The sequence below is a fragment of the Salmo salar genome, chromosome ssa17 (genome assembly GCF_905237065.1).
Source record: "Salmo salar chromosome ssa17, Ssal_v3.1, whole genome shotgun sequence".
NCBI lineage: Eukaryota > Metazoa > Chordata > Actinopteri > Salmoniformes > Salmonidae > Salmo > Salmo salar.
In genome coordinates this window covers 68,029,822-68,050,853 of record NC_059458.1, presented here as the reverse complement: position 1 = coordinate 68,050,853, position 21,032 = coordinate 68,029,822, and the positions used below count along the sequence as shown (strand labels likewise).

General features: G+C 47.2%; 1 protein-coding gene across 1 annotated transcript in view; it reads left to right on the top strand.

Moving 5' to 3' along the window:
• LOC106609571 (staphylococcal nuclease domain-containing protein 1) overlaps positions 1-21,032 on the top strand; it is a 341,791-nt gene that overhangs the window by 316,731 nt on the left and 4,028 nt on the right. Inside the window, exon 23 of the mRNA XM_045700024.1 lies at positions 17,850-17,894. Coding sequence (XP_045555980.1) covers positions 17,850-17,894 — 45 coding nt within the window. The remainder of the gene's footprint in view (positions 1-17,849; positions 17,895-21,032) is intronic.

Sequence of the window (21,032 nt, the reverse complement as noted above, 5' to 3'; positions counted from 1 at the left end):
ATCCCTCTCTCTCTTCTCCTAGTCATGATTCTCCTTACATCCCTCTCTCTTCTCCTAGTCCTCTCTCCTTCCATCCCTCTCTCTCTTCTCCTAGTCCTGTCTCTCCTTCCATCCCTCTCTCTCTTCTCCTAGTTCTGTCTCTCCTTCCATCCCTCTCTCTCTTCTCCTAGTCCTGTCTCTCCTTCCATCCCTCTCTCTCTTCTCCTAGTCCTGTCTCTCCTTCCATCCCTCTCTCTCTTCTCCTAGTCCTGTCTCTCCTTCCATCCCTCTCTCTCTTCTCCTAGTCCTGTCTCTCCTTCCATCCCTCTCTCTCTTCTCCTAGTCCTGTCTCTCCTTCCATCCCCCTCGCTCTTCTCCTAGTCCTGTCTCTCCTTCCATCCCTCTCTCTCTTCTCCTAGTCCTGTCTCCTTCCATCCCTCTCTCTCTTCTCCTAGTCCTGTCTCTCCTTCCATCCCTCTCTCTTCTCCTAGTCCTGTCTCCTTCCATCCCTCTCTCTCTTCTCCTAGTCATGATTCTCCTTACATCCCTCTCTCTTCTCCTAGTCCTCTCTCCTTCCATCCCTCTCTCTCTTCTCCTAGTCCTGTCTCTCCTTCCATCCCTCTCTCTCTTCTCCTAGTTCTGTCTCTCCTTCCATCCCTCTCTCTCTTCTCCTAGTCCTGTCTCTCCTTCCATCCCTCTCTCTCTTCTCCTAGTCCTGTCTCTCCTTCCATCCCTCTCTCTCTTCTCCTAGTCCTGTCTCTCCTTCCATCCCCCTCTCTCTTCTCCTAGTCCTGTCTCTCCTTCCATCCCCCTCGCTCTTCTCCTAGTCCTGTCTCTCCTTCCATCCCTCTCTCTCTTCTCCAAGTCCTGTCTCTCCTTCCATCCCTCTCTCTTCTCCTAGTCCTGTCTCTCCTTCCATCCCTCTCTCTTCTCCTAGTCCTGTCTCCTTCCATCCCTCTCTCTCTTCTCCTAGTCCTGTCTCTCCTTCCATCCCTCTCTCTCTTCTCCTAGTCCTGTCTCCTTCCATCCCTCTCTCTCTTCTCCTAGTCCTGTCTCTCCTTCCATCCCTCTCTCTCTTCTCCTAGTCCTGTCTCCTTCCATCCCTCTCTCTCTTCTCCTAGTCCTGTCTCTCCTTCCATCCCTCTCTCTCTTCTCCTAGTCCTGTCTCTCCTTCCATCCCTCTCTCTCTTCTCCTAGTCCTCTCTCCTTCCATCCCTCTCTCTCTTCTCCTAGTCCTGTCTCTCCTTCCATCCCTCTCTCTCTTCTCCTAGTCCTGTCTCTCCTTCCATCCCTCTCTCTCTTCTCCTAGTCCTGTCTCTCCTTCCATCCCTCTCTCTCTTCTCCTAGTCCTGTCTCTCCTTCCATCCCTCTCTCTCTTCTCCTAGTCCTGTCTCTCCTTCCATCCCTCTCTCTCTTCTCCTAGTCCTGTCTCCTTCCATCCCTCTCTCTTCTCCTAGTCCTGTCTCTCCTTCCATCCCTCTCTCTCTTCTCCTAGTCCTGTCTCCTTCCATCCCTCTCTCTTCTCCTAGTCCTGTCTCCTTCCATCCCTCTCTCTCTTCTCCTAGTCATGTTTCTCCTTCCATCCCTCTCTCTCTTCTCCTAGTCCTGTCTCCTTCCATCCCTCTCTCTCTTCTCCTAGTCCTGTCTCTCCTTCCATCCCTCTCTCTCTTCTCTTAGTCCTGTCTCTCCTTCCATCCCTCTCTCTTCTCCTAGTCCTGTCTCTCCTTCCATCCCTCTCTCTTCTCCTAGTCCTGTCTCTCCTTCCATCCCTCTCTCTTCTCCTAGTCCTGTCTCTCCTTCCATCCCTCTCTCTTCTCCTAGTCCTGTCTCTCCTTCCATCCCTCTCTCTCTTCTCCTAGTCCTGTCTCTCCTTCCATCCCTCTCTGTTCTCCTAGTCCTGTCTCTCCTTCCATCCCTCTCTCTCTTCTCCTAGTCCTGTCTCTCCTTCCATCCCTCTCTCTCTTCTCTTAGTCCTGTCTCTCCTTCCATCCCTCTCTCTCTTCTCCTAGTCCTGTCTCTCCTTCCATCCCTCTCTCTCTTCTCCTAGTCATGTTTCTCCTTCCATCCCTCTCTCTCTCTTCTCCTAGTCATGTGTCTCCTTCTCATCCCTCTCTCGCTCTTCATCCTGTCTATCTCACTTAGCCCAAAGAGAGGTTGCGCACAGCAATATGGGAAGGCAAGGTGCTAGCATCCAGAATTTGCATGAATTTGCATGTCTTTGAGAGCACCGCCATGATGAATTCTAATCCACAGGAATGAAAGTAAACGCGGTGGATCAGACCTTTCATTCTAAATGAGATGTGATTTAAATGCTGTTAATGCTGATTATTTCCGCTCTGCCTTAGCCCAACCCTGGCCTCTCTCCTCTCTCTCATTGCCCCTCCCACATTCTGCTTCATGCCTCCCTTTGATAACATTATTCCATGGGGGGGTGTATATGTTGAGGCGGGGATGGTGGGGAAAAGTGTGTGGGGCGGGGAAAGGTGTGTGGCGGGGAAAGGTGTGTGCCTGCTATAGTAAAGACATCTGTCTCTTCTCTGTGCTGCCGTAACCACCACATTTAACAATGGAAAGGTGACTGGGAACATGGACATGTACAAACAGACCAGCTATGACCTCCGTAAGGCTCCGTAAGGCAGTCATAGAGGCAAAACGCAGTACAGGGACAAAGTGGAATCAATTCAAGGGCTCAGACACGAGACGTACTGTATGTGGCAGGGACCTTAGACAATCACGTATTATACCCTCAACGTCAACAAAACTAAGGAGTTGATCGTGGACTACAGGAGACAGCAGAGAGAGCACCTGAAGTGGTCCTTTCACACATTCAGTGTGGTGAAGAACGCGTAACAGCGCCTTTTTAACTTCAGGAGGCTGAAGACATCCGGCTTGGCCCCTAAGACCCTCACAAACTTCTACAGATGCACCATTGAGAGCATCCTGTCAGGCTGTGTCACCGTAGCTGTTTCATCGTCTGCAACCACAGGGTTGTCTAGAGGGTGCTGCGGTCAGCCCAACGCATCATCAGGGCACTGCCTGCCCTCCAGGACATCTACAGCACCCAGTGTCACAGGAAGGCCAAGAAGATCACCAAGAAGATCATCAAGAAGATCATCAAGGCCACCCGAGCCACGGTCTGTTCACCCCACTAAACTCTAGGAGGAGGAAACAGTACAGGTGCATCAAAGCTGGGACCGAGAGACTGAAAAACAGCTTCTATCTCCAGGCCATCAGACTGTTAAATAGTCACCACTAGCCGGCCTTTGCCCAGGACCCTGGCCTGAATCTTAGACACTGTCACTAGCCAGCTAACAGCCGGTACTCTACCCTTTACCTTAGATACTGCTTTACCCTATGCTGTACATAGTTAATGAATATATATATATATATTTATATATAGTGGGTAAATCAGTATGTAAAACATTAAATATATATATATACTGTATTGTAGTCATGGCTCATCCTATATAACTACTGCTGTACACAACTTTTCTATTCATATACTGTCCATACTGTCTACACACATCATATATACTGTATATATACATATTTATAACTTTACTCGTTCTGATATTTCATCATTTCTTTCTTTTTACTAGGTACTATTGCTTCACTGTTGGAGCTAGAAAGACAAGCATTTTGATACACCTGTGATAACATCTGCAAATGTACGTGACCAATAATCTTTTTGATTTGAGTAGACCCATCCCTTTAACTACCAGACCCGTCCCCATAACTACCAGACCCATAGCTACCAGACCCGTCCCCATAACTGCCAGACCCGTCCCCATAACTACCAGACCCATAGCTACCAGACCCGTCCCCATAACTACCAGACCCGTCCCCATAACTGCCAGACCCGTCCCCATAACTGCCAGACCCGTCCCCATAACTACCAGACTCATAGCTACCAGACCCGTCCCCATAACTGCCAGACCCGTCCCCATAACTGCCAGACCCGTCCCCATAACTACCAGACTCATAGCTACCAGACCCGTCCCCATAACTGCCAGACCCGTCCCCATAACTGCCAGACCCGTCCCCATAACTGCCAGACCCGTCCCCATAACTGCCAGACCCGTCCCCATAACTGCCAGACCCATCCCCATAACTGCCAGACCCGTCCCCATAACTGCCAGACCCGTCCCCATAACTGCCAGACCCGTCCCCATAACTGCCAGACCCGTCCCCATAACTGCCAAACCCGTCCCCATAGCTACCAGACCCGTCCCCATAACTGCCAAACCCGTCCCCATAACTACCAGACCCGTCCCCATAACTGCCAAACCCGTCCCCATAGCTACCAGACCCATTCCCATAGCTGCCAGACCCGTCCCCATAGCTGCCAGACCCGTCCCCATAGCTGCCAGACCCGTCCCCATAGCTGCCAGACCCGTCCCCATAGCTACAGACCCGTCCCCATAACTGCCAGACCCGTCCCCATAGCTGCCAGACCCGTCCCCATAGCTGCCAGACCCGTCCCCATAGCTGCCAGACCCATAGCTACCAGACCCATAGCTACCAGACCCGTCCCCATAGCTGCCAGACCAGTCCCCATAACTGCCAGACCCGTCCCCATAGCTGCCAGACCCGTCCCCATAGCTACCAGACCCGTCCCCATAGCTGCCAGACCCGTCCCCATAGCTGCCAGACCCGTCCCCATAGCTGCCAGACCCGTCCCCATAGCTACCAGACCCGTCCCCATAGCTACCAGACCCGTCCCCATAGCTGCCAGACCCGTCCCCATAGCTGCCAGACCCGTCCCCATAGCTACCAGACCCGTCCCCATAGCTACCAGACCCGTCCCCATAACTGCCAGACCCGTCCCATATAACTGCCACGCTGCATCTGCTGTCTGTCTGCCAGATCAATGGCAGTGGATAATACCATGATCAATGGGCCCTTTTCCTCCTCACACTTTTGCACAGTTAACACTTTTAGTCTTATTGCACTGGATTGGGACGCAATCTCTCTCTCTCTGTCTTTTACTGTCTGCATGTCCCTCTGTCGCGCGCTCTCTCTTACTCTCCCTTTATCTCTCTCATTTTCTGTATGTCTTTCTCTCTTTCTCTCTCACACACATACAGTTGAAGTCGGAAGTTTACATACACTTAGGTTGGAGTCATTAAAACTAGTTTTTCAACCACTTCACAAATTATAGTTTTGGCAAGTCGGTTAGGACATCTACTTTGTGCATGACACAAGTAATTTTTCCAACAATTGTTTACAGACAGATTATTTCACTTATAATTCACTGTATCACAATTCCAGTGGGTCAGAAGTTTACATACACTAAGTTGACTGTACCTTTAAACAGCTTGGAAAAGTCCAGAAAATGATGTCATGACTTTAGAAGCTTCTGATAGACTAATTGACATCATTTGAGTCAATTGGAGTTGCACCTGTGGATGTATTTCAAGGCCTACCTTCAAACGCAGTGCCTTTTTGCTGGACATCATGGGAAAATCAAAAGAAATCAGCCAAGACCTCAGAAAAACAATTGTAGACCACAAGTCTGGTTCATCCTTGGGAGCAATTTCCAAACGCCTGAAGTTACCACGTTCATCTCTACAAACAATAGTACGCAAGTATATACATCATGGGACCACGCAGCCATCATACCGCTCAGGAAGGAGACGCGTTCTGTCTCCTAGAGATGAATGTACTTTGGTGCGAAAAGTGCAAATCAATCCCAGAACAACAGCAAAGTACCTTGTGAAGATGCTGGAGGAAACGGGTACAAAAGTATCTATATCCACAGTAAAATGAGTCCTATATCGGCATAACCTGAAAGGCCACTCAGCAAGAAAGAAGTCACTGCTCCAAAACCGCCATAAAAAAGCCAGACTACGGTTTGCAACTGCACATGGGGACAAAGATCATACTTTTTGGAGAAATGTCCTCTGGTCTGATGAAACAAAAATAGAACTGTTTGGCCACAATGACCATCGTTATGTTTGGAGGAAAAAGGGTGATGCTTGCAAGCCAAAGGGCACCATCCCAACCGTGAAGCACAGGGGTGGCAGCATCATGTTGTGGGGGTGCTTTGCTGCAGGAGGGACTGGTGCACTTCACAAAATAAATGGTATCATGAGGGAGAAAGATTATATATTGAAGCAACATCTCATGACATAAGTTAGGAAGTTATAGCGTGGTTGCAAATGGGTCTTCCAAATGGACAATGATCCCAAGCATACTTCCAAAGTTGTGGCAAAATGGCTTAAGGACAACAAAGTCAAGATATTGGAGTGGCCATCACAAAGCCCTGGCCTCAATCTCATAGAAAATTTGTGTGCAAAACTGAAAAAGCGTGTGTGAGCAAGGAGGCCTACAAACCTGACTCGGTTACACCAGCTCTGTCAGGAGGAATGGGCCAAAATTCACCCAACTTATTGTGGAAAGCTTGTGGAAGGCTACCCGAAACATTTGACCAAAGTTAAACAATTTAAAGGCAATGCTACTAAATGCAAATTGAGTGTATGTAAACTTCTGACCCACTGGGAATGTGATGAAGAAATAAAAGCTGAAATAAATAATTCTCTCTACTGTTATTCTGACATTTCACATTCTTAAAATAGAGTGGTGATCCTAACTGACCTAAGACAGGGATTAAATGTCAAGAATTGTGAAAAACTGAGTTTAAATGTATTTGGCTAAGGTGTATGTAAACTTCCGACTTCAATTGTACATTCACCATCTTTCATCGAGAGAATATTCTCTTGTCAGCCACATTTACAGCATACTGTCACCACACAGACCTATCTGACACAAAAGTGATTCATTCCATGACTGAAGTTGAAGTCTATTAAATACCATTAAGTTACAGTATGTTCGTACAGACACCATCTTGGTGCTCGATCACCACAGTAAAAGTAGGCCAGCCAAAGGCGACGACGTCAGATGACTGACTGACTCCCAACCCGTCTCGCAAAATCAGGCTGCGCTAAGCGAACACTGTCATCGAGCGAAAAAGTTCATTAGCTCTACAAGCTAATCATCTCCCCTTTTGCTAATTAACAATCAATTACAAAACACAGAAGCCTCTTGCTAATTATCAATCACCAATGTAGCATGAACCTCGTATATTATCCCTAGTCCTATTCAATAGAACATTTGTTGTAAAAGTTTTTTGGCCTCAAATGAAACAGCCCGCGTTACAGTTAGCTTCAAACGCTAACTCTCCCTTTTTTATTTTTAACCTTTCTTTAACCTGGCAAGTCTGTTAAGATCAACTTCTTATTTACAATGACGGTCAAGGAACAGTGGGTTAACTGCCTAAAATGTACTTTTTGGTCCACCAGCCACTGTGGCAGGTAGATGGAAAAAATGGCCAGCCAAAATATTTTTGCGCCATAATTACTTCAAAAAAAGAATACACAAGCTGATGGCCATGCTTAATGTTTCGAAAACAAAAAATGTATTAGTAAGAAATAATGTGAGATATAGCTCAATTTCATTTTTTGTGACCCGAGAACATATCAGATGAGACAAAATGTTCAGGATGGGAGGTTACCATAGTAACCAGGTGAGAGATTTTGGTTCTGACTACGAGTTGACAACATCTCTTTGCATCAGTTGAAGCAGCAGACTCAAACTTCCATTTAAGAACAGCCAACCTTGTGAACAAAACAACTTTTATGGCTGTGCGCAGCGCCTCCAAAAATGAATCAGCACAGTGCACAAATCTCTCCTGCCAGGCAGTGTTGCTTCATAGATTCATATTTATTTGTGCGATTAGCAGCTATGAAGCAAAACAGCAGAAATACTTTGAAAACAGCTACTGCAGCATTTTCCTCGCACGTGCTCATACTTTACTTTTTCACAATATTTTTATAGTCGTAAATGTAACTAAAGTCATAAATGTAACTGTAGAGCCCTGCAAATTGAAATTGAAATTTTTTTACCAACCAATACCTAAATCTACCCGCTTTTGGCGGATGTTAATTTTATGCCCTGGTTGGCTCTTTGTAGCGACATAAGCTAATACACAACACTCACCTAGCGCTTTGAGCTAGGATTGTTGTTTTGGCTTTGGTGTTAGCTCCAGTGTGTGTTTGTGTGTTAGCTCCAGTGTTAGCGTTGCTAGTGTTTGTATTTGTGCTGATGCAGGCATGTGAGTGTGGAGTGTTTTGGGAGGGAGGGAGAGAGCAGAAGGCAGCCTGTGGGAGAGCAGCTGTGATGTGGATGGAGAGTTTAGAGGACGTACGCTGCTGCTTGAAGCCCAAGCTGAAGAGGGATATGAGAGCTGGGGATCAGACCAACACTTGCTTTTAATTGCTGTGCTGTTCTGCAGATGAGAAGCCCCATGGGAGCTGTAGTTTATTTCCCAACAGATCATTTTATTTTGGCCGTGTAGGTAAATTGCACTACTGTGAAGGGATGGATGTGCTGCCTCGTGGGAAATGTGTTTTGGGGAGTTGCAGTGTACATTTTATTATGAAAGGACGGATGATGTGGGTAGTGTAGTTTCTTTGTAGGTGTTATATGGGGTGGCAGGTAGCCTAGTGGTTAGAGCGTTGGACTAGTAACCGAAAGGTTGCAAGATCGAATCCCCGAGCTGACAAGGTACAAATCTGTCGTTCTGGCCCTGAACAAGGCAGTTAACCCACTGTTCCTAGGCCATCATTGAAAATAAGAATTTGTTCTTAACTGACTTGCCTAGTTAAATAAAGGTTAAAAAAATTAAAATATGGGTTACGGTGTAATTATTCTGTGGTGAAAATGCCTTGTGCAAGTGAAGTTGTTACATTTTGGTGTAATTGTGCCGAGAGGAACAAATTAGGTGTTATGTGTAGTTTTCTCTATTGTGCTGAAGGCAGACATGATGCCCCATGGGAAATGCAGTTTCTTCTATTACAGGGTAATTGTGCGGTGGGCATTGCTGTGATGCCTCATGGGAAATGTAGTTTCTTCTATCAGTGGAATTGAATAGTGGGGTAGAGATGAGATGCCACATGGGAATTGTAGGTTTGTCGGTTAATACAGCTGTCTGCCCTTATCAGTGAACAGCAGAGATAAATTGAGTACTCAATAGCAGCACGGACTCTGGGGGGGCTCCGAGGCCCTGCAGACACACAGAGAGACACAACCAATCACTCACCTATCATAGGCAGTAAAGATAGACAGTTCTGAGACATACAGGCTGACTCTTTTGTTGTGGTGTAGTCAATGGCCTTTTGCAGTACTTTCAACCAACTTTGTCTGGTTGACAGCTTGCCATCGACCCCCTCACCCTAAACCCCCCATGGGTTCCTGTCATGTCCCGTCACCCCCCCCCCCCCCCCCCCGCCATTACACTGTGGAGTGTGCAAAAGCATGCCCCTTCCTCACTGTTCGATACCTCATTAACCAGTAAGAGTTGGTGTTGAACGCCTATTGGACACTTTCATATCGACCCTACCTCTCATACCCACACACACACCGCCAGCAGCAGAACTCTGAGGGCCTTGTGACATGTCCAGTGTGACAGTGACACGCGCCACTAGCCAAGCTCTATTTCCCCTGGCCCGACCACACACACACACTCCTGCCTCCCCCGCACCCTGGAGACAGGAGAGGAGAGAGAGACAGAGGGGGGAAGTGAGGGTTGGAGAGTGGGTGTAGGTCATTTAAACTTCTGTCACTTCACAGTGGGTGATCTCATGGGGAGAGACAATAAAAGAGAGAAATAGAAACAAACTATTACTGCTACTCTACCCTAGGTCTGCCAACTCATCTTTAGCCAACTCATCTTTAGCTATGTCTATAGGGTTCCCTTTTTTATACTTTCTTTTGTTGTATCATAATCATTTAGGCTGGTTTATATGGTCAACATTTTCTTTCAGTGGAAAATGACCTGGTCTGTCAGTGTATTTTACCATCAAATGCACTAGGTCAAATCTCGAAGTTCTCAGCCTGTGTGTGTCTCTACCTGGTGTGTGTGTGTGTGGAGATGAAGTAGGCCCACATACCGTTTTATAAACCTTGTTCACAATGTGTCTATCCAAGAGTAGGGCTGTGGTCATGACATTTAGTCAGCCAGTGATTGTCAAGCTAATAACGGTAATTTACCGTTAATTAACATAAACGCATTTAGCATCTCCTGGCTTCCACACACAGCCTCCAAGCCACTGATGCAGACCTTTTGGAACATCTACAGTTTTAAAAGTCTAATAAACCCATGTAATATAGCCTACACCATCACAATTAAACCATTATTTATTTTAGACAGGTCTAAAGAAACATGATATGAAGAAAATGTAGACTATTTCACTTGAACAGAATAGCATACTCTGAGTTGTCCTTATGTTAGGCCCTGATCTAGCTATCCTGTGGTTAATTTTCATGCCAGCCAGGTAGGCTATACTCCTGTTGTACAGCGAAGCAATGTGCTTAATATGAGGAAAGTTGAGAAATATAGTAGGCCTAGCCTATAGAACGCGGATGGGAACCTCCTCTTTTTAATAGAGGCCATCACTCTGTTTTCTCACACAATTGCATAACCTAAAGAAATGTTGCAACATGAGCTCATGGACTCTCATGAAGTGTTTGATTAGATTTTTGATAACATTTGCATTGATGTCAGAGTGATTAGAGGGAAAATAGAGTGCTGAGTACCAGGCTGTTAGCACGTTTGGTAGGCTACTAATGACCATCAGCAGCATCAGAGCTTGCAGAAGCCTAATTGCCATGACTAAACAGTCACGTGGAATTTGACTGCGGTCATGACTCGTGACTGTCGGTGTGACGGTAATACAGTCACCGTAACAGCCCTATCCCAGAGTGTATATGTGTGTGTGTATAGCCTATATAACGTGGTGCGTTATGTGCCTGCATTCACGGAGGCCAGGTCCTCTGATGGGGCGCTCCCCTGTCGTTGGTCCTCCCCTGTCGTTGGTCCTCCCCTGTCGTTGGTCCTCCCCTGTCGTTGGTCCTCCCCTGTCGTTGGTCCTCCTTAACTCGTTGAACCATCGGTTTCGGGGCGCTGTCATGCCACATTGTCCCCCTCGCTGCCTGAAAGCCCCCGACAGCCCACACTGCTGGAGCTACCAGCATGCACCGGGGCCTGTCCCAGCATGCCTCACAGGGACTTCAGAGGGACACACACACACACACACGCGCATGCAAACACGCAGTCACACAAACACACACACACACAGGCAGACATACCGTACTCTCACACACAGACATGCACAGATGGCACACACACACACTCCCACACACAGCCTCCAGGGAGCAGTCTCTGACGAAGACTGCTGTGATTAAAAGAGGGGCTTTTCAAATCAAATCCATGTTCCCAGGATGTCTGGAGAGACATGGGGAGAACACTGAGTCTCCTCTCGCCATGCACTATTCATTGGAAAGACAGACAGCCAGTGGTGTGGTTCTGTCTGTGAGGGATATCACTTAAAGATGAATTATGCAGAAATCACTCCATATTTCCTGGTTGCTAAAATTCTAATAGTTTGCCTAATTTCAGTTTGTTACAAAACAAGCAAGTATAGTGTAGAGAATCATTGTACCATCTAAAACCCTGAAATGTATTTTCCATAACCAAAAATATTGTATTTTCAGCTGTTTGAAGCTGGTGTACAAAACTGAAACTTAAGAATGTGAAGCATAGAAATAGCGCACATAGAACAGATTTACCGCTTCTTAGACTTGCTTTCAATGAGAATGACAGATCTATAACTACATTTCTATGTCAATTTGGTCATGTCGCCCAAAAAGTTACATTTTGCAGCTTTAAGACTAACACCCAGGACTGCAGAGTCAGATAAGCCTGGAAAGAACTACGAAGTGAGGAGTAGTTGTTATTCACAAGTACAGAGGCAGACTGTTCAGAAGGTAAATTGGACTCGGATACCAGTTGTTAATCCATTGCTGACTATTCATAAGATGGAATACATTTGGTCTCTCTTTTTGTGTTTTGGGGGAAATGAGAGAGAGGGAAAGAGAAAGAAAGAGGGATGTTTTGCAAGTCAGAGAAGGCATCGGGTATATAATACAACTGATACTTAGTGTTGCTAACGAGCGTTAGCTTTGTTGTACAAAATGAAGAACATTATTCCAGATTGACTATAATGGGGTTCTAAGGCATCACCTGCATTGAGTCAGACACTATGGTAATGGCTGTACTCTCTGTACCAAAAACAGGATGCACATGATCTGTTCATCCTGAACCAGAAAGAATAGTCACTCACACACCTCCTGCCAAAAACCTGCCATCTAGCACATTCACAGCCTTGCACCAAAACACCACCTGATCTTGCACTCTCACATACACACATGTAGAGAGACACACACACACAATCTCCAAAACACCACCTGTGTATAGTGATCCACCAAACACACTCTTACTTAGTCTTATTCTACACACTCAACACACTCTCCAACACACTGACCAACAACACCATATTTCCACCACCTCCCAGTCTGCCAGGTAGTGACAGGTTGTTCACCAACACCATATTTCCACCACCTCCCAGTCTACCAGGTAGTGACAGGTTGTTCACCAACACCATATTCCCACCACCTCCCAGTCTACCAGGTAGTGACAGGTTGTTCACCAACACCATATTCCCACCACCTCCCAGTCTACCAGGTAGTGACAGGTTGTTCACCAACACCATATTCCCACCACCTCCCAGTCTGCCAGGTAGTGACAGGTTGTTCACCAACACCATATTCCCACCACCTCCCAGTCTGCCAGGTAGTGACAGGTTGTTCACCAACACCATATTCCCACCACCTCCCAGTCTGCCAGGTAGTGACAGGTTGTTCACCAACACCATATTCCCACCACCTCCCAGTCTACCAGGTAGTGACAGGTTGTTCACCAACACCATATTCCCACCACCTCCCAGTCTGCCAGGTAGTGACAGGTTGTTCACCAACACCATATTCCCACCACCTCCCAGTCTGCCAGGTAGTGACAGGTTGTTCACCAACACCATATTCCCACCACCTCCCAGTCTGCCAGGTAGTGACAGGTTGTTCACCAACACCATATTCCCACCACCTCCCAGTCTACCAGGTAGTGACAGGTTGTTCACCAACACCATATTCCCACCACCTCCCAGTCTACCAGGTAGTGACAGGTTGTTCACCAACACCATATTCCCACCACCTCCCAGTCTGCCAGGTAGTGACAGGTTGTTCACCAACACCATATTCCCACCACCTCCCAGTCTACCAGGTAGTGACAGGTTGTTCACCAACACCATATTCCCACCACCTCCCAGTCTGCCAGGTAGTGACAGGTTGTTCACCAACACCATATTCCCACCACCTCCCAGTCTGCCAGGTAGTGACAGGTTGTTCACCAACACCATATTCCCACCACCTCCCAGTCTACCAGGTAGTGACAGGTTGTTCACCAACCTGGTTTAGATGGGACCAGGGGGATCTGTCTGGCATATGGAGCTCTGTGGGGTCATACAGTACTATTATATCTCTCTCTCTCACGCTCTCTCATTCTTCCTCCTCTCCCCCCTACTATCATTCTGAAATACACAAAGCCTACCCCCCCCATCCTATTTATTTGTTTAGTTGAGATATTTATTTCCGTATTCTTTTTGTTTGCTGGTTTATTGGCTAGTGATTGTCCTACTCCAGTGGAAGTAGAGACCGTCTGGTGGCTGTGAAAAGAGTCCTGAAAGGGCTTTTCTGGAACAGCATATGGCCCATATTAGGAGGATGCTAGGCACACATCCACACACTGGTTTCCTGCTCTCACATACTGTACTGAAGACAACAGCAGGAGACGGTCTGTCAGGAAGGCACCCCTTAGTTAAAGGACAAAGAGCTTGGCTAGCTGTCTGGCAGCTCCCTTTCATTCATATAGTAATGCCTCCATATAGTCCCCTGCTATTGGCCAGGACCAAAGTAATGCCTCCTTGTAGTCCCCTGCTATTGGCCAGGACCAAATATGAGGTCATTATTGAGATGGGATTACTCTAAGAGGTCTCCAAAGCAGACGGTAGGTGGGTTGGTGGTGGATGAAAGGAAATGACAAGATGATGGAATTCCATCCAGGGACTTTAACCTACATTAGTAGTCATGAAGGACACGGGGCACCAAAATACTTTTAACATGGCGTATCCGGACCCCTCCCAGCCACTCAAATGTCACCGGAGACCTCTGAAGTAAGACGTTAATGCTATTGACTAGGACCTTCATATGGTCACATCTGTTTGGTAAGGAGATATGTGAACATCTGCTGTCCCCTTTTCTAAATTCTCACTCTTAGTTAGCTTTGATTGATATCTTATGCAGCGGTTGCCGTTTTTGACACCCCACTCACACACAGTCTCTCACACACACACACCACACTCTCTCTCTCTCCAGCTCTCCATCACACACACACAAAGCGGTACGATCCAGCTGTACTGAAGTATGTTTTTCTTCCAGACCCTCGTGTGTTCTGGGTTGCTATCACATGAACCACTGTATACCAGCTAGCTAAGCAATTAAACCCGATGCAGAATCCACGCTGTGCAGTTTTCAACATCTGCCATCCTCCTATATCTGTGTTCGTTTCCTTGGCCGAGAGTCTCATCTGTTCTCCGGATCAGTTATGATGCATGATGGAACCCTCTGTGGTTAATATGGTACTGTATAGAGTAGACTCTCTCACCCCCCCTTCTCCTTCCTCAGCCTTTGACTTTCTCTCTTCCACTCTTCACCCTCTCACCCCTTCTCTCCTCCTTATCCGTCCCCTCTTCTCATCCCTCATTTTTCCTGTCGTCCTCCACCCCTTCCCCTCATTCCTATTCTCCCCCGTCAACGCCTTTGACCCCTTTCTCTTCCCCACTCCCCTCCCCTTTCCCAATTCTCCCCTATCACCCATTTTCTCCTCTTCAACCCACCCTCCATCTTATGAATCCTCCCTCCCCCGCTTCTCCTCACCCACTTTTTCCCTGACTGACCCGAGACACACACTCCAAAAGCCTCCCCATCGATCACGCTGGCAGGAAGGAGCCAGAGCTGAGGCTGGGTTAGCTTGGGTTGGAGGAGAGAGAGGAGGGCTGGCCAGAACCATATAGAGCTAAACCGCTCAGTCACAGTGCAGAGCACCGTCCTCGTTTGGAGCTTTTCAGCCTCTATACACACACACGGACAGACAATACCCACAGTCTCTCTTGACCGTACCCGGACATTTCCTTTCTATCTCTCTCTCTCTCATTTTCGCTCTTTTCCACCCCCTCCCTCCATCTCTCTCCCTCTCTCAACCTCCCTCCCCCATCCCTCGGTCCCGTCATGCTGTGTCCTGTGACTCATCGTCAGGCTCAGTCAATGGGGCTAAATGGACACTGGCATAACAAGAGGTCAATATGCCCAGCGCTGCCTGTCTGCCGCTCCTCTCTCTCGCTCTCTCTCTCACTGTCTCTCTCTCTGTCAGTATCGCGCTGTCTCTCTCTCTGTCTCTCTGTCTCTCTCTCTGTGTCTCTCTGTCAGTATCGCGCTGTCTCTGTCTCTCTCTGTCTCTCTCTGTGTCTCTCTGTCAGTATTGCGCTGTCTCTCTCTCTGTCTCTCTCTCTCTCTCTGTGTCTCTGTCAGTATCACGCTGTCTCTCACTCGGTCTCTCTCTCTGTGTCTCTCTGTCAGTATCGCGCTGTCTCTGTCTCTCTCTGTCTCTCTCTGTGTCTCTCTGTCAGTATCGCGCTGTCTCTCTCTCTGTCTCTCTCTCTCTCTGTGTGTCTCTGTCAGTATCACGCTGTCTCTCACTCTGTCTCTCTCTCTGTGTCTCTCTGTCAGTATCGCGCTGTCTCTGTCTCTCTCTGTGTCTCTCTGTCAGTATCGCGCTGTCTCTCTCTCTGTCTCTCTCTCTCTCTCTGTGTCTCTCTGTCAGTATCACGCTGTCTCTCACTCTGTCTCTCTCTCTGTGTCTCTCTGTCAGTATCGCGCTGTCTCTCTCTCTGTCTCTCTCTCTCTCTCTCTGTGTCTCTCTGTCAGTATCGCGCTGTCTCTCACTCTGTCTCTCTCTCTGTGTGTCTCTGTCAGTATCGTGCTGTCTCTCTCTCTGTCTCTCTCTCTCTCTCTGTGTGTCTCTGTCAGTATCGCGCTGTCTCTGTCTCTCTCTGTCTCTCTGTCAGTATCGCGCTGTCTCTCTCTCTCTCTCTGTGTGTCTCTCTCTCTGTGTCTCTCTGTCAGTATCGCGCTGTCTCTCTCTGTGTCTGTCAGTATCGCGCTGTCTCTCACCCTGTCTCTCTCTCTGTGTGTCTCTGTCAGTATCGCACTGTCTCTGTCTCTCTCTCTCTCTCTCTCTCTCTCTCTCTCTCTCTGTGTCTCTGTCAGTATCGCGCTGTCTCTGTCTCTCTCTGTGTCTCTCTGTCAGTATCGCGCTGTCTCTCACCCTGTCTCTCTCTCTGTGTGTCTCTGTCAGTATCGCACGTCTCTGTCTCTCTCTCTCTCTCTCTCTCTCTCTCTCTCTCTCTCTCTGTGTGTCTCTGTCAGTATCGCGCTGTCTCTCTCTCTGTCTCTCTGTCAGTATCGTGCTGTCTCTCTCTCTCTCTCTCTCTCACTCACTCACTCACTCACTCACTCACTCACTCACTCACTCACTCACTCACTCACTCACTCACTCACTCACTCACTCACTCACTCACGCTCATCTGAGCCGAAGCCTCACAAGTCAAATCCTGTCTATCCAAGCCAGCCTAATCTCCCACACTTACACAGACTAAGGATGGGGGAGAAAATCACTACAGTTACATTTGACGATATATCATATTGTTTTGACAATATTATTTTTGTGCTAGTTGGCTGTACCTGCACACCACAACTAAAGTATTTTCCTTCATAGCTTGTTCTCCATCTTCTTTTTAAGTAGGAAGCCAATTTGTTTTCAGCACATTTACATGACTGATCAAAACTTGTTTTCTCATGACTCTATCTTGTTCCTCTGCCTCAGACATATGGTGAGCAATATGTTTGGAACAACAAATCACAGTATGGAATCGCAATACATATGTTATCATTTTATTTAACCAAGTCAGTTAAGAACAAATTCTTATTTACAATGACGACCTACCGGGGAACAGTGGGTTAAGTGCCTTGTTCAGGGGCAGAAGGACATATTTTTACCTTGTCAGCTCAGGGATTCGATCCAATAACCTTTCGGTTACTGGCTACCTGCCGCCCCTACATAACGTATCAGCACCTAAGTATGGTGTTAATCTCGTCATTCCCAGCCCTAACAAAGAACCAGACATAGACACACATATACAAGCACAATCTACTTCATTTACAGACCTCAATATCCTACAGGATTCTGACTTCCTGACTCTATTCCCACCATTCACTGCTCTCAGGGCCCTCGCCGACTAATCACCTGCCCTTGTGATGCAGTACAATCACAATACAGGTCTGATTTCATCACTAGCGTAGGCAGGTAGTGCGCCTTTCTTACCCTGCTGGCCTATCGCTGAAAGGTGAATGCATTTTGATTGTAATGAAATGCTAAATAGGAAGGCTCTAAAAGCTAGCTCGCTGTATAGACGAGAGCCACTTGGCTTGATTGCTCACTGTTGTTAGCTGTTAGCATGTGGGCTAGCAGTTAGCGTCCGCGTTTCCTATTGATCTGATGAGGACCTAGCTGTTTTTGTTGTTACCATGTGCAATGCAGTGCTACCAATGAAGCCTGTCAACATGTGTATTATGAATGTATGGGTGGGAATGTTTGTCGGTGCGTATTGATAGTCTAAAGTGGCGTCCTCCACTTGTGTCCTTCTCATTCATCTGCACTGAGCCGATTTTCAATGAAGGAAAGGAGACGAGTCGAGGAGGCTACGTTAGAGAGTTGAGATGCACCCAATGTGTTTCTCTCCACAGCATTCAGTCTGGTTTAGTTGCAACACTAATGCATGTTCTCTTTCTCTCTCTCTCAGGTGACGGAGTATCTCAATGGTCAGGAGTCTGCCAAGACTGCCAGGGTAAGTTTCTCTCTATCTCTTTACGTCTCTTGCGCTCTCTCTCTCTCTCTCTCTCTCTCTCTCTCTCTCTCTCTCTCTCTCTCTCTCTCGCTCTCTCTCTCGCTCTCTCTTGCTCTCTCTCGCTCTCTCTTGCTCTCTCTCTGTCTCTCTCTCTCTACGTCTCTCTCTCTCTCTCTACGTCTCTCTCTACGTCTCTCTCTACGTCTCTCTCTCTACGTCTCTCTCTCTACGTCTCTCTCTACGTCTCTCTCTCTCTACGTCTCTCTCTACGTCTCTCTCTACACGTCTCTCTCTACGTCTCTCTCTCTCTCTACGTCTCTCTCTCTCATTCTACGTCTCTCTCTACGTCTCTCTCTCTCTCTCTACGTCTCTCTCTCTCTCTCCGTCTCTCTCTACGTCTCTCTCTACGTCTCTCTCTCTCTCTACGTCTCTCTCTCTACGTCTCTCTCTCTACGTCTCTCTCTCTACGTCTCTCTCTCGTCTCTCTCTACATCTCTCTCTCTACGTCTCTCTCTACATCTCTCTCTCTACGTCTCTCTCTACATCTCTCTCTCTCTCTACGTCTCTCTCTACATCTCTCTCTCTCTCTACGTCTCTCTCTATATCTCTCTCTCTCTCTACATCTCTCTCTATACTCTCTCTCTCTCTCTCTCTACATCTCTCTATATCTCTCTCTCTTTCTACGTCTCTCTCTACATCTCTCTCTCTCGCTCTCTCTCTCTCTACATCTCTCTCTACGTCTCTCTCTACATCTCTCTCTACGTCTCTCTCTATATCTCTCTCTCTCTCTACGTCTCTCTCTATATCTCTCTCTCTCTACGTCTCTCTCTCTCTCTACGTCTCTCTCTACATCTCTCTCTACGTCTCTCTATATCTCTCTCTCTCTATATCTCTCTCTATATCTCTCTCTCTCTCTCTACGTCTCTCTCTACATCTCTCTCTCTCTACGTCTCTCTCTACATCTCTCTCTCTATCTCTCTCTCTCTACGTCTCTCTACATCTCTCTCTACGTCTCTCTATCTCTCTCTCTCGCTCTCGTCTCTCTCTACATCTCTCTCTCTCTCTCTCTCCTCTCTCTCTATCTCTCTCTCTCTCTCTACGTCTCTCTCTACATCTCTCTCTCTCTACGTCTCTCTCTACATCTCTCTCTCTCTCTCGTCTCTCTCTACATCTCTCTCTCTCTCTCTACGTCTCTCTCTACATCTCTCTCTCTCTCTCGTCTCTCTCTACATCTCTCTCTCTCTCTACGTCTCTCTCTATATCTCTCTCTCTCTACGTCTCTCTCTACATCTCTCTCTCTATATATATCTCTCTCTCTCTCTACGTCTCTCTCTATATCTCTCTCTCTCTCTACGTCTCTCTCTATATCTCTCTCTCTCTACGTCTCTCTACATCTCTCTCTACGTCTCTCTCTATCTCTCTCTCTCGCTCTACGTCTCTCTCTACATCTCTCTCTCTCTCTCTCTCTACGTCTCTCTCTATCTCTCTCTCTCTCTACGTCTCTCTCTATCTCTCTCTCTCTACGTCTCTCTCTACATCTCTCTCTCTCTCTCGTCTCTCTCTACATCTCTCTCTCTCTCTACGTCTCTCTCTACATCTCTCTCTCTCTCTCTACGTCTCTCTCTACATCTCTCTCTCTCTCTCTACGTCTCTCTCTACATCTCTCTCTCTCTCTACGTCTCTCTCTATCTCTCTCTCTCTCTACGTCTCTCTCTACATCTCTCCCTCTCTCTACGTCTCTCTCTACATCTCTCCCTCTCTCTACGTCTCTCTCTATATCTCTCTCTCTCTCTCTCTCCGTCTCTCTCTATATATCTCTCTCTCTCTCTCTACGTCTCTCTCTACATCTCTCTCTCTCTCTACGTCTCTCTCTATATCTCTCTCTCTCTACGTCTCTCTCTCTCTCTACGTCTCTCTCTCTCTCTACGTCTCTCTCTCTACGTCTCTCTCTCTACGTCTCTCTCTCTACGTCTCTCTCTCTACGTCTCTCTCTACATCTCTCTCTCTACGTCTCTCTCTACATCTCTCTCTCTACGTCTCTCTCTACATCTCTCTCTCTCTCCGTCTCTCTCTACATCTCTCTCTCTCTCTACGTCTCTCTCTATATCTCTCTCTCTCTCTACATCTCTCTCTATATCTCTCTCTCTCTCTCTCTACATCTCTCTATATCTCTCTCTCTTTCTACGTCTCTCTCTACATCTCTCTCTCTCGCGCTCTCTCTCTCTCTACATCTCTCTCTACGTCTCTCTCTACATCTCTCTCTACGTCTCTCTCTATATCTCTCTCTCTCTCTACGTCTCTCTCTATATCTCTCTCTCTCTCTACGTCTCTCTCTCTCTCTACGTCTCTCTCTACATCTCTCTCTACGTCTCTCTATATCTCTCTCTCTCTATATCTCTCTCTATATCTCTCTCTCTCTCTCTACGTCTCTCTCTACATCTCTCTCTCTCTACGTCTCTCTCTACATCTCTCTCTCTATCTCTCTCTCTCTACGTCTCTCTACATCTCTCTCTACGTCTCTCTATCTCTCTCTCTCGCTCTACGTCTCTCTCTACATCTCTCTCTCTCTCTCTCTCTACGTCTCTCTCTATCTCTCTCTCTCTCTCTCTACGTCTCTCTCTACATCTCTCTCTCTCTCTACGTCTCTCTCTACATCTCTCTCTCTCTCTACGTCTCTCTCTACATCTCTCTCTCTCTCTCTACGTCTCTCTCTACATCTCTCTCTCTCTCTCTCTCTACGTCTCTCTCTACATCTCTCTCTCTCTCTACGTCTCTCTCTACATCTCTCTCTCTATATATCTCTCTCTCTCTCTCGTCTCTCTCTATATCTCTCTCTCTCTCTCATCTCTCTCTCTATCTCTCTCTCTCTCACGTCTCTCTACATCTCTCTCTCGTCTCTCTCTAATCTCTCTCTCTCGCTCTCGTCTCTCTCTACATCTCTCTCTCTCTCTCTCTACGTCTCTCTCTATCTCTCTCTCTCTCTCGTCTCTCTCTATCTCTCTCTCTCTCTACGTCTCTCTCTACATCTCTCTCTCTCTCTACGTCTCTCTCTACATCTCTCTCTCTCTCTCGTCTCTCTCTACATCTCTCTCTCTCTACGTCTCTCTCATCTCTCTCTCTCTACGTCTCTCTCTATAT